Below are 16,807 nucleotides of genomic sequence, written 5' to 3'. Positions count from 1 at the left end.
TATATAATTAGAGGTTATAATAAGCTTTATATATAATAGTATTTCTTTTAAGAACTTAGTCTTATTAAAATTATAAATATTATAATTATATATCTTATATGTTATAATTATATTTTATATAAGTATAAACTAGCCTTATATAATTATAAGATCTTAAGCTAAGAGCTTTTAATAGTTAATTTAATATTAAAATTCTATTCTTAGTTAAGGTTATTATTATATAAAGTTCTTTACTTATTAAGGTCTAATATATATTATATTAGATTTATTTAAGAGTTAGTTCGCTATATCTTATATATGATCTTATTATAAAAAGCCTCTTAATTAATTAGGTTGATAACCCTCTTTAGAATTACCTCTTTTTCTACTTTTATTATCTTTTTTAATTTTAGACGTATATTATTTTATATAATATATCTATTATCTTAGTTATAAAGGGATATTAAGGGGACCTTAAAGGTATAAGCTGCTGTTTATAAAGACATTTTTAGGTCTTTTTAGATAGCTTAGAGGGTAAAAATAATTTAGTTTTCTTTAGAAGAAGAGTTTATATTTATATATTAAGAAAAGTAAATATAAAGGTTAAAAAGGTAAAAAGGTAGTAAAAGTGTTTTACTTATTATACTATTTTACTTACTATATAAGTATATTATAACTACTTCTAATACTAGCTTATCTTTTTAAAGAGATTAATATAGACTTTATTATAAGACTATTACTAAGCTTTTAGTATAATAGTAGTAAATATAATAGTATTTTATTAATTATATATTATATAATAAAGTTTATACTATTTATACTAACTTAAAAAACTATTACTATAGTCTAATTAGCTTAGATTTATAAAATAACTACTTAGTTAATAACTAACTAAATAAAAAAGTCTAGTCTTACTTCCTTTAAATATTAAAGAAATAAAATATAAGTATACTTAAGTACTTTAGGTCTTTATTTCTTTATAATTACCCTCCTTCTTAAGAAATTTATCCTTAAATTTCTAAGTAAGTAAAAGTAAGTAGGTGTCCTTATAAAGTAAATTTGTTGCGATGTTGACTATCGCCTGGATATTGGCGGTATGGATTAACGCCGATCGGCCGGAATAACTACAGCCAATTCGCCATAGATCCACCGGATTCACAGGGATATTACGCAGTGGATTCGCTGCGTAATCCTATAATAGTTTCCTTTCCTTTACGCATAATTCAGAACTAGTATTTACCCCTATTATTTATTACTTACCTATTAATACGTACAGTTAACTGTATTACCACCCTAGTAAAACTAACACTAATTAGTAGTTAACTTTACAGTAACTACTACTATAAGCTACTACAGATTAGTAAGGTAACATAAGAAGAGGTAATTTTTCTGTTAATTGTTTATAGTAGCCCTAATTAGTTACTAAGAATCCTATCTGTAAATACCCTTACGGCAAGATTACGCTACACGCCTATTATAGGTTAATTTATATTACCTAGTAGTTATATCCCCTTAATATAGTAAGAGCAGTATAAATTTACCTTATTTATATAAGTAAATTAACTTTATTACTATATAAGAAGTCCCCTATCTAACTATAAAAACACCTTACTTTACGCACTAACCTACTATTAATTAGTAATTATTTACTTTTTACCTTCTTTTTATTATAAGCCTATAAAGCTTACTAACTTTATCTTTTTTATATTTTTTTTTATTTTTCTCTAAATTATTTTCCGCTACTAACGTAACAGCCTTTATTATCTATAAGCTTACTATAAGCCTTCCTGTTTTAAGTTTTTATTTAACTTAAGTCTTTATAATTATTTATACTACTAGTAGTAAATCCTCTAATAGATATATACGCCTTTTAATAATAGTTAAGGGAAACGCCTGTAACTAAGAGGTAGTTAGGCTAACAGAGGGTAATTATAAGTAAGTAACTAAGATAAGTAAGCGTAAAAAGATAATAAGTAACGTATAAGAAGGTAAATTAACTAAGTAACCTATAATAATTTATAATAAGTATATAATACTATATAACGCTATAAGGCTAGTAGCTATAATAAGTAACCTATACCTTATACTAAGTAACTTTAGGAAGTATGTTATTCTTAATCTTTAGGGGAAAGATTATATTATAGATATACTAAAGGATCTTACTAAGGCTAAGTAGTGTAACGGCCTTACTACTATAGCTATATATTATATTACTAAGTATAAGGTAAGTAACTATTTATATAGTATCCTTTAGGCTAAAGTATAAGTTAACTTTAAAGATTAAGAAACTAAGGATTTTACCCTTCTGCTATATAAAATACTAAAGAAGCTACGTAAGTGCCTTATAAGCTATAAAGTATAGATTAATTAGTTAAAAAACTCTATAATTATAGTACGTATTTACTAAGCTACTTAAGATAATAAAACTATTATCTAGGATAAAGAGATAATTAAGACTACTATATAAAAAGTTAGAGGATTTAAAAAGCGCTTAGTAAATAATAATTTCTATAAAGAGATTACTAGTATAGTAGTGTTACCTATTAAGGCTATTACTATAGTAAAAGTAGCTAAACAAGCTATAGCCTGTAAATTACTACTAATTACCTAGGTAACCTCTTATAATAATTTATTATTTACACCTCCTCTAGCCTTATTACTATAGAAACCCTAGATAACAGTAGAAATCTATAAAGCCTAAGTCTAAGTGCGTTTTTTACTATTAGTAACGCCTGCTATAATAGCTGTAACAGTAAGTAGGTAAAACGGCCTAACGCTAAGGTAATTAATAGATATAATAAAGTTCTATATAAATAATCTAGGTTTAATATATAGTAGTAGCCTATATAAAACTATTAACTTAAAGTTACTATTTTTCTATAACCTTTATATCTATATAGGCATACTATAAAACCACTATAGCGTAGTAGTAATAGTAATATTTAAAGGGGAACTATATAAGTATTATACTACCTTATTACTTAGTTATTTTAATAATTTTAACGTAATAATAGTAAAGCTTAAATAACGCTTTAAAGGTAATAAAGTACACCTTTTATGCCTAGCTAAGCTTTACTATACCTCCTTTAATTTAATTACTAAAGAAAACGCTAGTAAAAGTAAGCTTAAAGTACTTAAGGCACTTATTATATAAATTACCTAGTTAGTATAGGTAACTACCTGTAATAGCACCTTACGTAATAAAAAATACTATAAGTAATTAATTACTTACTGCTATAGCGTGCCTAAATACTTTATTACTATCCTTAATCTACTTACTACTTTTAGTAGCCTTTATATATAATTATATAGTAGTATAGTAAATTTACTACTTTACTATAAACTATAGTTATAATACTTTACTAATAATAATTATAGTATTAACTAATACTAAGTTAACTATAAGTATAATAGCTAGTGTAACTATAGGGTAGACCTCTAGAGACAGTAAGGCTATTTATAAGGCCCTCTATAGTTAGCTAGTAGTAAAGCACTACCTAATAGTGATTTATTTAAGAAGTGCTTTATCTATAGTAAATTAGGCTGCTAGTTAACTAAGTACACTAAGGAGGAATAATAAGCCTCCTTTACGTAGTATAAAAGCACCTATTTTATATAGGCTTTATAGGCTACCTTTAGTTACTTTCTTATTAACTATAAGGGTAATAAGCTAATTTATCTTAAAGAAGTAAGTAAAGATAGTAAAACTTACCTATTAGATAGTAAAAACTATAAATCTACTACGTTTTTTATTATAACTATATACTTTAGTAAGTAGTTAATTAATAGCCTATTAACCTATAAGAAGTTATAAAACTAAGTAACGTTTTATACTATTACTTATAAAAATCTATATAAAGAAGAATTACCTAACGTAACTACAAAAAGTAGTAATATCTTTATATTTAATAACTACTACTCTATATTTATTTTTTAAGGTATTATACCTAATACAGGCGTAGCTAAGATATCTATAGCTAGCTAGTAGTAGTACTTTACCCTTAAAAAACACCTTAGTAAGGAGATCCTACTAGATACTACCTACGCTAGTAAAGTAATAATTTACTTTAGTAGTAGGGATTACTATAAATCCCTTAGGGTAATTTACGTACTTATACTAATTAGTAAGCTTGTTTTCTATATAATAATAAGTAATACGCTATTTCTCTTTTACTTATAAGATATAAATTACTATAGCGTAAAATTTAATAACCTTACTAACTAGCTTATTAAGGATAAGATTATTATGCCTATTACCTAAAAATAGGGCTACATATAGATGCTTTTAGAGCTACTTAAGAGCGCTATTATAAAGTAACACTTAACTAACAGTAAGTTACACTAGATTTACTATAGATTTAGCTACCTATTAGTAAATTACTTTTATAAGTTACTTAAATAAGTAGGTAAATCTACCTCCTTTACTACGCTTAAAGAGATTAATAAGTACTACTGTTACTACTAACTTAACGTAAAGGCGCCTAGCTGCTTTAAATTTACACTACGTAATAACTATAAATTTAACTATAAAATCTTTATTAATATAATATATATAGATAGTAATAAGCCTATACTTTATATAGTTAACTTAGCTACTACGTTTAATATAGTAAGATTCTTATATTTAGTTACTATAGAGTATATATAGGAGGCACTATAAATATACTAGATTAACGTATATCTTAGGCCGCCTAATTAGATTACTACTAACGCTAGCCTAAATTTTTATGTAGCTAAATTTAAACGCGCTGCCTGCACGTTATCTATTAAGGTTAATAAAGTGCCTATTAAGGCCTATTAATTTATTAGTAAGGTTAAGTAATACTTTACTACCCTTTACTATATATATAAGATTATCTATATAGATAGTAATTATAAGCCTAAAGTCGCCCTTTAATTAGCTATTAAAGCTATTAATAATACTACTAGCCCTAATAGCCTTATACTAACTCTACTTGTTTTTAGGGTATACCCCTATATTATAAATAATTTACTACCTACCTCTTCTACTATATAGCGCACTAAAGCAGTAAAAAAGGCTATAAACGTAGTGTAGTATATCTATATAAAGAGATAAGTATATAATATACTAGTAATATATAATAGCCTAGATATAATAAATACTATAGCGCTACCCCTTTAATTACTTATCTATATATAGCGTAAGAAAGATAGCTAGTAGGGCCTGTTTTACCTACTTACTAATAATAGTACTACTTATACTATTAAATTACTTTATAGCCTATATAATTTTTATATTACTATAGTAAAGCTATACTATATAGTATAAGAAGACGCTTAATTAGCGCTACTACCTATAATAGCTAGAGGAGGTAATAATCCTATATAAGCGTAAGAAGAAGAGCTTATAATAGCTAGTAAATCTATAAAGGAAGTACGTAATACTATTATTATTAATAATAAGTAGCTACTATAATAAGGCTGCAGCTACCTATAAAAGAACCTAATTACTATATTCTTTTATAAGATACACCTTACTATTAACGTTTCTAATATATACCTTACTATAAAGGAGGAAGCTAACTATACACTTACTATTAAACTATATAAAAAAGGCATTATTACTATGTTAGGTAAGCCCTTTAAAGAATCTAATAAGGTAGAGGTAAAAGCCCTTATTAACTATAGTGTATTTTATATTATTACCTATAATAAGAAAACGTATAGTAATATATAGATCTTTAAGTTATGTATAGTACGTAAGGTTAAAAAAAATAAGTAACTATATAAGAAATTATAATTAGTTATCTAAGGTTATACTAATAATAGTAAGGAGATAATTTTTATATAGTTACTTATAATCTAATAAATAGCCTAGTAACTAATCCTTACCTTTACCTTATTACTTTTATAATATAGATTTTACCTCTAGTTACATAATATTACCTAGGCGTATACTTAATTTATAACACCACTTAACTATATAATTCTTATAAGACTTCTTATATAAATTTACTATCTTTACCCTAGTAACTCTATTATAAAGGTAATAATGCCGCTTTATAGTATTACTAAGGCAGATACCTACTAGTAGGCTATATATAACTACTACTATAAAGAGAATCTCTAGATAAATTTATTAACCTTTAACCCCTACCTACTTATTTTATTACCTAATAATAAAGATTTTAGTATTATTAGTATATAAATAGATAATATAATTAGCCTTATAGATAATAAATTCTTTACCTATAAGGAGAAGGAGCTTAAGAAGGTAACTTTTACTATAAAGCCTAAGTAACTATTAACTATTAATAATTTTATTATATTTAATAGTAGTATACTTTCCCTTAGCTATAATAGTAAAATAAATTTTTACTAAAAAGATTAAGGTAAGAAGCTCTAGCTTATTAATATAAATTTACCTACTGCTAAGTAAGACTTTATCTAGTAAAAGGCCTATAGGGCGTATATTACGTTAATCTACTAACCTAAGGCTTACTTTAACTATTTAGTCGCTATATAACACTAAAAACCTATAGAGGAGAAGATTAAGGCTCTTAACTACTAGATTAAGTAGTAAATAAGTTACCTTAACTACAGCCTGCTCTTTTAACTAATTAACCTTATAGCTATAAAGCTTTTTATTTTTATTAACAGCTTATTTATAAATAACTATAATTTTACTTTATAACTTAGCTTTATTATTATACTTACTAATAAAAGTAACGTTATATAACTTACTACTAATAATAAGAAATTTACACTTACTAGTAATATTATTTACTTTAGCTTAATAAAGTATAAAAAAGTTATATATAGCATACTAGCCTCTAAAGTCTATAGTATAGTTACTAGTACTAACGTTACTTATATAATTAGCACTACACTTATAATAATTACTAACTGCCTTAAGTTACTATAAATCCTAATAATCCTTTATACTAACTTATACTCCCTCTATAAGTGCCTTATAAAGCTTAGTACTACTAAGGAGAAGTAACTTATAATTAATATTATAGCGCTTTACTAGTTATATAAGTAACATAAGATCTATAAGATCTAATATATATAAAGGGAGGATAACCTAGTAGATAGATTTATAAAGGTATTACCTAATAAAGCGCTAGAGCAGTTAATTAATAGTAGTTAATTAGAGATATAGATAAATAGATAGGTTTTATATATATAACAGGTTATATATATAAAAAGTATTAAATACTTTTTAACCTTTTGTTTTTATTACGTTTTTAGGCCTTTTATAGATAACTAGAAAATAGGATAATTTATAGCACTTTAGAAGGTTACTAGTGTTATAATATTAACTATTGCCTAGATATTAGCAGTATAGATTAACGCTAATCGGCTGGAATAACTACAGCTAATTTGCTATAGATCTACTGGATTTATAGGGATATTACGCAGTAGATTTACTACATAATCCTATAATAGTTTCCTTTCCTTTACGTATAATTTAGAACTAGTATTTACCCCTATTATTTATTACTTGCCTATTAATACGTATAGTTAACTGTATTACCACCCTAGTGAAACTAATAAATATAGTTAACTCTATATATTAATAGATAGGAATAAATAATAGGGGTAAATACTAGTTTCTAAATTATATATAAAAAGGAAAACTATAATATAATTATGTAGTTAATTTACTACGTAATATACCTATAGATCTAGTAGATTTATAGAGAAATTACTATAAAATCCCTAGGGGATTTTATAGTAAACTAGCTATAGTTATTCTAGGTATTATTAGCGTTAATATATATTACTAATATCTAGGTAATAGTTAAGATTATAATAATAGCTAAAGTAAAGACATTATAAAGAGAAGAAGAAGGTATTAAAGCTAGAGGTAAGGAGATATCTTAAAAAGAGGGTTATATAAAAGATAGTAAGCTATATATATAATAATATAGTGATTATAAAAAGACTAGATATGATATATAAATATATAAGGTAGTTTAAGATAGTAATAAAGAAGATAGTAATAAGTAGTTTTAATTAATTTTATATATTAAGTTTAATTAACTTATAGAGAAAGTAAAAAAACAAAAAATAGTAGTTTACTTATTATAATTATTTACTTATTATATAGGTATATTAACTTAATTATATTAAGCTAAGTAAAAAGTATAAATAATAAAAAGTAGTTATTATATAATAATAGCGTTTTTATACTAAGTTTAAATTTATCTTTTTATTTACTATTAAATTACTTAGCTAGTAGCTAATTATATACTACTACCTAAGTAAGTATATCATAAGGAATAAGGTAGCCTTATATAGAATATTACTATATAACACTACTTCTAGTATAACATTACTTTATAATTTAGGAATAAGGTAGTATTTAGCTATAAGGCGTAGCGTATTACTATCTAGAAATAACAAGCCACTTTAAACTATATAAATTACCCTTATAGCAAGCCTACTTTGTACTACATATATTGTTAAGCAATAAAATTTAGTATGTAATGCACACAACTGCTTCTACATACAAGCAGGTGATCATAGATTATATAAAAAGGAAAACCTAGCACTGTTTATAACATTTTTAGTATGCTACACCGATGTTGTACTGGTGGCGCTAGGTCTACATCCTTAATTTTACCTACAGAACTAGAAACAAAAGGAAATTTCTTCATAATAAAGAGACAAAGGGTCTCATTTGCATGTGCTCACAAATGTGGCTGTTTTCATGCTCTTAGGTGTCAAGAGTAAGGATAGAACATGTAGCCATTGTAACCAATACGTTGTAGTAACCCTTCACTAACCTCATTAATGCTAGTAGCTACACTCTATCATGCCAAGCTCCCCCATAACTAGGAAACAAAAAGAAGCAATTGGCAAAGCAAAAAACAACAAAGAGTTAGAAAGTGGTGCGGCAAATAAAAAGCCTGATTCGTATACGACGCAAGCTAGTTACTAACAAGGGTATAGACGGAGTGATGTCCTCGGGACGATCCCAAAAGCCTCCTGTGGGCTTGTATGCTAGCTTGTTAGACTGGCTCTAGACTGTTCCTCAAGAACAGTAGCTGTGAATCACATATTCCCGCTGTGGAAGGATTGGTGGAACATAATCACCAAATCGGGTAATTCCGATCAACTCACAGACACCTACCTTACCTAATTTCGGCTGCTGCCAAGATCGTTAGTTAGTTCTAGAGAATACATCATCGCTTTGCCCATCAAATTCAACCAATCGCAATCTTGTGCCCCTACTGCGCGGCTTTTTCTCCCGCAACCTACTATGCCTTTTAGTACAGCATGCATGCAGCCTGTCGACCTCTAGATCAGGCCTGAAAACGGTCTCGGTCTTTATGGTATGACCACTGCATGTTTGCGAAGGGTTAAACCTACTAAACTTGGACGCTAGGGCTTACCGGGACCCTTAAACCGTAATAGTTCAATGAGATAGAAAAGGAATAAAGACACTGGGGCCAGTGTCTAAGACAAGAGGATAAAGACAGTTTAAACGGTAAGTCTAGAACTTAGGCTAGATCTCAGAATCAAGGTGTATACAAATTGAGGAAAGTTCCATGGACGATTGAAATTATCTCAAAATAAACCATTGCCTTAACATCCTGTCCTAACAGCTAAAATAATTCATTTGCCTACCTAATCACATCAATATCAACACAATCCAATATTTGTTAAGTACCACTTTGATCAGTATCACATCTCCTAGAATGCGTATTGCCAACTTCGTCGCCTCCTTCTCCTCGGTTGCATTGGCCTCAGCTCTGGTTCTGCCTGTTCTTTCGACCCCCCTGGACTCTACAGCAACCACATCTATGCCAGTGGTACCAGTATCGATCACGTCTATCCCGGTGGACTCTATATCGACGGCGTCTGTGCCAGTGGTCTCTGTACCGATCACATCGATCACGGTGGTCTCTACGACAAATGTGGCAAACTCCCCGGAAATTACGAAACTTCTCTTAGGCTTGGACGCTATTGACAAATCTATCACAACCGTAAAAAGTAGCATCGACAAAAGCGATAACAACCTGGATGTGGTCGAAATTTGCAAGAACTTTAGCAGCAATGGCATTATTAACCTTGCGATTAACGACGTCCTGCTCCAGACTCAGTCTTTGAATGTCACAGTCACTTCAGACGCGTCGGAAAGCATTGCTGATGCCTTCAAAACGGAGATCGCCCCGCATTACCAGGAGCTCCTGCAGCTGCTCGAGGGTAAAATGGGTGACCTGAAGAGCACTTCACTACACAATAGCGACCTGTTGAACACACTCCTTGAAGGCGACAATTGGCTTGATGTGATCTCTAGTGGATTGCAATTGGGACTTGCCAACCAGCTCATCATCGCTCTCATCAAAGTCCTTGATCCGGCCTACCGCAATGTAGCCTACGACGCAGGCGGCGTCATTCAAAAGGCGTTAGATAGTTGTGTCCAGGCGACTACGTTGCAATAAGGTGCCTTCATCAAAAGCGATCTGTAGATTTCCGCCCATTATTGCTCCCAGATTGGTTTAGAGCTCAGGGAACATCTTGAAAATAACGCGGAAATAGTAGGGATCTAGTAGTATATCCGGCGTGACTCTATACGCTGGAGTCCTCAAGCCGCCTTCCCTCTACTCATCATCTCATGATAGTTATCATAATACTACTCTATTCGTAATTTCGAAATTCTCTACATTTTTTGGTTTATCTACGTCTGTAATCTTTTCTTATATTATAATGGGAAAAAAAGATGAAAAATGATCGATTCAATGCAGCTCTAATACCTCGATATACTTTTTACTGGTTCGAATAGCGGTATTTAGGTTCACCCATATGTATAATGGCATGTACGTGACACCAGTATCAGCTGGGCATAATTGGCGTGCTTGTTAATCACCGGTCGACTGTGTGGCTGGATCTCGATGAGCTCTTTGGGCATAGCGCAAAGCTCGTCTTGGTCAGACGACTCGAAGCGTGACGTCACCAGCAACACCACCGCTAGTATTAATTCCGCTGATCGTCCATGGCGAAAACGGAAGATGTGTTTTAGCTTTTGATTGTTAATACCCTGCTCTCTTTGAACCTATTTTGTGCTACAACCTGAGACCATATCAATTATCACCTGAATACGAGGAACCGATAGCATAATGAGAAACACCGTCCTCACTCAATTCCTCCTCCAGATCTGCTTTGCCTTGCTGGCTGTCGCAGCACCTGTTTCTGACCCCGCGTTGGGAACAGCAGTTCACGGCAACACCTGGCAGTATGGAACTGGTGGCGGTATTCTTGGATTCATTGTCCTGGTATTGGACATCATTGTCTTCCGTATGTATTCTTCACTCTTGCCGATGTCAGTATAGTGCCTAACCCTGCTCCGTGTCTAGTCGAAGTCCTGAAGTCCAACCGGCCTGTCAGCCTCAAGGTTCTTTGGTGCCTCGTGGTATTCCTCTTTCCGATCGTTGGTATGGTCATCTATTGGCTGTTTTCGAATCGCGCTGCCCATAACTCTCGGTCTGGATATGACCCTATCGCCTAAAACGAGCAAGAAACCCTCCCGTATCAACCATACATGAGCCATTTTTGTCCTTTGCTGTGGCGAAGATAGCAAATCAATACTGAGGTGGAGGACACATTTCAAATACGGGTGCTGAGTCTAAGATGCCCCGAGATACTAACGGTCTAAGCGACCTGTCATGGTTTATACATGTAGATTTGGTGGTGGTCTGAGTTAAGGTATTACTACCAATCTTATAATGCGAAATAAACTACTGTGAATTCGCTCAATATCTCATCAAAACTTTCGGGACTTTGTCATTTCAGTAACGAATAGGCTTATTAGACAGTCAGTCACTATTGACGACGGCAGTGATATGTTTTGGCAGCTTTTCCTTGACGAGGCTTGATGATACAATTGAACATTAACTGCAAAATAGCTCGAGGCCATATCAAAGTTGAAAATTTCGACATGTTCGTTATCTTTTCTGTTTAAATATTGAAAATGATGCTCTATATGAGCCCCACACGCATCGCTAGATCGACAGTAGCCAGGGTTGGGAAATAAGTCAGCTAGTTACTAGTCAAGTCACTATTCAGACTTAAGTTATCTATTTAAATTGACTTAACGTAACTAGCCTAGTCATAGTCAAGAGATTAACTTGACTAGCCTAGTCCTAGTTAACTAGTAGTTAACTAGTTATGACTAGTCTAACTAGTTTAAGTAAGTAAAAATAAATAAAGATAAATAAATAAGTGGAATATTAGTAGTAAAAATAATATTTTATTATATAAGTTAAGAAATTAATTAGATTACTATCTTAAATAAAGAATATACTTATATAAATTCTAGTAGACTTAGTAATATAGTAAGATAGTTACTAATATAGTAAGATACTTACTAATATAGTAAGTTAGTTACTAATATATTAATATATTTACTTATATATATATATTAATATATGTTAATAATATTACTTATGTACTTATATATATATCTTAGTATATCTTAATACTATTACTTATTTACTTATATTTTAATAATACTTTATAATTTTAAAAAGATAATAGTTATCTTAATAACTTATATTAAGTACTTTAAGTCAATAATATTTAGTAAATATAGCTACTTTTACTATTATAAATAATACTGCTTTATTCTTACTACTATAAATATAGGTATTTATTTAGACTTATATCTTATTTTAATTTATACTTATACTTATAACGTACCTATATAGTAAGTAAATAATTATAGTAAGTAAACTACTTCCTTATTACACCTTAAAGACTACTTATTACTTATTTTTAAAAAATTAAAATTAAGCCTAAAAAAGGTCTAGTTTCTAATAATACGCTTTAATAAGAGTTATATTATAATAAAGATACTTTAGAAAATACTATTCTACCCTAACCTTATGTTATAACCTAATAAGTTATAGGCTATATTGCCCTACCTAACAGACAGATAGTAGGCAGTAGTAAGATTTATATAGATAAGAAATAGGGAACAGATAGATAACTCCTTAAAACAAAAGAACTATAGTATAAGTTATAGAATTATAAGCATAGAACAAGATAAAGGATAAGTGCTTATTTATAAGTAGGATAAGTGCTTAGTAAAAACTTAAGTAAGTGCTTATTTTACTTTATAACTATTAGTTAAAAAAACTATTTAAGGAATAGTTAGGACTTATATATAGGATATACTTAGACGTACTTAAGGATAGACTGCTATAGCTCTTTAGTAATTAACTTATAATATATTCTCTAAATACCTTTTAGTATCTAACCTTAGTAATTTAATTAATAAGAAGTTATATAAGCTACCTTATAACCTTAGCTTTAACTAATTATTAAGTAGTTAGTAAAATAATAAGAAAAATAAATACTACTAACTAAGTACTAACCTCTACTTACTATTAGTAAAAACCTTACTATTTAGAAACTAGCTATAACACTTTAATTACTTTTATTAAGTAAGTTAACCTTAATACTTACTTAATAGTATTTTATAATATTTATACCTAAAATAGCTTTAACTTCTTTTAGCTCTAAAAAAGACTTAACTACTTTAGTTAAAAGCCTAAATAAGATAATAAAAGATATCAAGATATCTAATAATAAAGTAAACTTTACTTAAGGTATATATAATAAGATCTAGTAACATATAAAGTAAAATAATAGTAATATAGCTTATATATAAGCTATAATTAATAATATTAGTATAAAGCTAAATAATAAAAACCTTAAGATTAGCTAGCTATAAAGTATAATTTATAATACTATTACTTAACTAAAGGATAAAATAGCTAAAGCTAAAAAACTAAATAAAGAAGTTACTACCCTTAGAGGTATTATAAATAATATTACTACCTTAGTTAATAAATATAATAAGGTTAAACTTAACTTACTTAGAACTTATAATAAAACTAATAGATAGCTAAAAGAATTTTTAATTTAAGTTTATACTTATTAAACTCTTTATACTACTAACTTTAGAGGTTAGACTAAATAAGTTATTTATATAAAAACTCTTTTATAAAAAGAAGTACTTTTTTAGTATAAGCCTTACTTAAAAGAATTTCTTAAGTATAATAGTAACCTTATTATATACTTTTATAAGATATTAGATATCTTTAGAAGTATAACTAGCTTTATAAAGGCCTTATAGTTACTATTTTTAAATATTAATAAGAAGTAATAAGCTAAGTAAGACCTAGCTAGCTTATAATAAACTAAGTTAGCCTCTTACTATATAGCTAAATTCTAATAATTAGCTACTTAACTTAATATTACTTAAGAATTACTAGTTTTTACTTTTTACTAAGGACTTAAAAATAATATTAAAAATAAACTTATTAAGATTATTAACCTATATAAGGACTTCTTATTTTATATTAGACTTATTATTAAAATTAATATATAACTCTTTAGGTAATATAAGAAATAAGAAAAAACTTAATAACTTAGTACTAATATAGGTAAGAAGTATACCTAGAGACCTAAATAGTTATACTAGTAAACTAAAGGATAAAATAACTAGTAGTAATTATATAATAGTTATCTAAGTACTACTTATAGATAATATATAAGACCTATATATATTAGTATTACTAAAAAATAAAATTAGTAACTAGTATAAGACGCTAGTATAGTTAAGTACTATTATTATAATATAAATTATAAGGCCTAGAAAAGCCTATATAATTACTAGCCTACTTAAAAGCGCACGCTAGTAGCTATATATAGCTCTATAGACCTTTTTCTTCTTTACTTTTTATATATTTAGACCTATAATATAAAAGCTTTTTAGCTAATTAAAGGTCTAAAAAGATTACTATTTTCTTTACCTTCTTTTTTTCCTAATAGATTATAATAAATAGTAGTATAACTAAGTAAGTAGTAGTAATTTACTTACTTACTTATTACTAAAGCTTACTACTATACTTATTAATCCTAAAAAGTAAGTATAGTAATAACGCCTTCTTACTTTACTTTATAATAATTACACCTTAGATCTTAACTAGTAGCAGCCTTTAGTAAATCTGCCTCTACTAAGGAGAGCTAGTTCCTTTATAAAAGAAATAGTTACTTTTCTACTACTTTTTCCTTAAAGAAAGAAAGGCTAGCCCTAGCAGTATGTATAGCTTCTAGAAAAGACTTACCCTATAAAATATATATTAACCTTATCTCTTCTTACTATAAGTCTATATACTTAAAAAAGAAGGTTAATATATACTTATAACTACTAAAAAGTTAGCTAACGTACTTATATAGTAGGCAGGCTATTATAGTAGGCAGGCTATTATAGTAGGCAGGCTACTTCCCTCTACCTTTCTACCTTTTATATAATTTAATTTAACTAGATTATATAGAATTAATTAAAAATATATATTACCTTATTCTTTATTACTATCCTAAACTACCTTATAGGTTTATACGTTATATTTAGTCTTTTTATAATTACTATATTATTATATTAGAGCAGGGTAGGGCGATCAGCCCAGAGCGAGGTAGTATGCGTACTCGATCGGAAGATCCTAATCCCGATCGAGTACGGGGATATAAGCCAGCGTCGATAGGTTCAGAGATAGACACGCAGAATTCATCCTTTATACTTATACCTACCTTCTGATCGAACTAGAGCCTCTCTATGATTTACCTTTAATCGTGATAACACAAGACGATTAGGAGCAATTGCCTACCTGATCAGGGCATAATTATCCTTGATCCTACAGTTTAACACTCACGATCGACGTCAATTCTAGACAGATCAAGACGATTTGTGCACCAATCAGTAAGGAATCTTGTGTTACTTTTAGTAGTTGTGGTGTTCTATATAGTCACCGCACCGCAAGAGTCCCTTATACCCTACGCGCTTTTAATATATATAGCTTACTACCCTCTATATAACCCTCCTTTTAGGATATTTTCTTATCTTTAGCTTTAATACCCTCTTTTTCTCCTTATAGTACCTCTACTTTAGTTATATTAAGTAACCCTCTAAGACGTAGTTAGGTCTTTTTAGCCCTCTAGTGCTTACTTAGTATATTTATCCCTATATAAAGTCTAAGGTTCTTAGCCTTAATAAAAGTAAGCCTATATACTAACTTACTAATACTTTTAGCTTAGAGGTTAATTACCTTATATATTAGTATTAGTAAGCTTTCTTAATATCTTTAGATCTTCCTTTTTAGTAAACTAGCACTTTATATACCCTTAAGTATAGTTATTAGTGTCTTTAGGTCCTATAAGCCTAAGCTAGTTAGACGTAAGCTAAGATATATTAGTATATTTAGCTTAAAATTTAAGTAAGAAATAACTACTTTAGGGTTAAATAGTATAAGGCTAGCCTATCTAAAGCTAGCTTATATATTTACTTCCCTTATTAAAGTAAAAAATACTACCTTAAAGGTAAAAAAAAAGTTATTCTTTATAATATATAAAATCTATATTTATATTTTTTTTTTAATTTCCTTACTATATAAAAGCTTTAATAAGCTAAAATAACCTATATTAAGAGGCTAAACCTTTTATAATAAATAAGGAGGTATATATAAAGTAATAAACTTTTATCTTTTATAGAAATTATTAAATTTAGTTAATTTATAGCTATTATAACTATTAAGGATTAAGAGTTAATAAGTACCTTTTATATAAGACTTTATATACTAGTTAAAATAATTTAACTAATTTAAGCTAATCTTATTTATTATTTATTTATTTTTACTTAAGTAAATACGCTATTTAGCTAGGGATTAGCTATTTTAGTGCTAAGAAAAGAAGTAATATTTACTTTTTATAATAATATATAGAGGTATTACCTAGCTATTTATATATATACCTTAAATAATAAAAACCTATTTTTAATTACTAGGCTGCTTTA

General features: G+C 28.5%; 2 protein-coding genes across 2 annotated transcripts; both read left to right on the top strand.

The window, feature by feature from the left end:
- Window positions 1-9,650: 9,650 nt before the first annotated feature.
- On the top strand, window positions 9,651-10,397 carry GLRG_11923 (uncharacterized protein; the record flags this gene model as incomplete). The annotated part of the gene is made up of 1 exon (XM_008102606.1): window positions 9,651-10,397. The coding sequence occupies one exon, from the start codon at window positions 9,651-9,653 to the stop codon at window positions 10,395-10,397; it is 747 nt and encodes a 248-aa protein (XP_008100797.1).
- Window positions 10,398-11,072: 675 nt separating this feature from the next.
- GLRG_11922 (uncharacterized protein) lies at window positions 11,073-11,461 on the top strand (the record flags this gene model as incomplete). Its single annotated transcript, XM_008102605.1, has 2 exons — window positions 11,073-11,250; window positions 11,310-11,461. The coding sequence occupies 2 exons, from the start codon at window positions 11,073-11,075 to the stop codon at window positions 11,459-11,461; spliced, it is 330 nt and encodes a 109-aa protein (XP_008100796.1).
- Between the last annotated feature and the right edge of the window lie 5,346 nt (window positions 11,462-16,807).

Source organism: Colletotrichum graminicola, assembly GCF_000149035.1.
Source record: "Colletotrichum graminicola M1.001 genomic scaffold supercont1.200, whole genome shotgun sequence".
NCBI lineage: Eukaryota > Fungi > Ascomycota > Sordariomycetes > Glomerellales > Glomerellaceae > Colletotrichum > Colletotrichum graminicola.
This window is presented reverse-complemented; position numbering and strand designations above follow the sequence as displayed.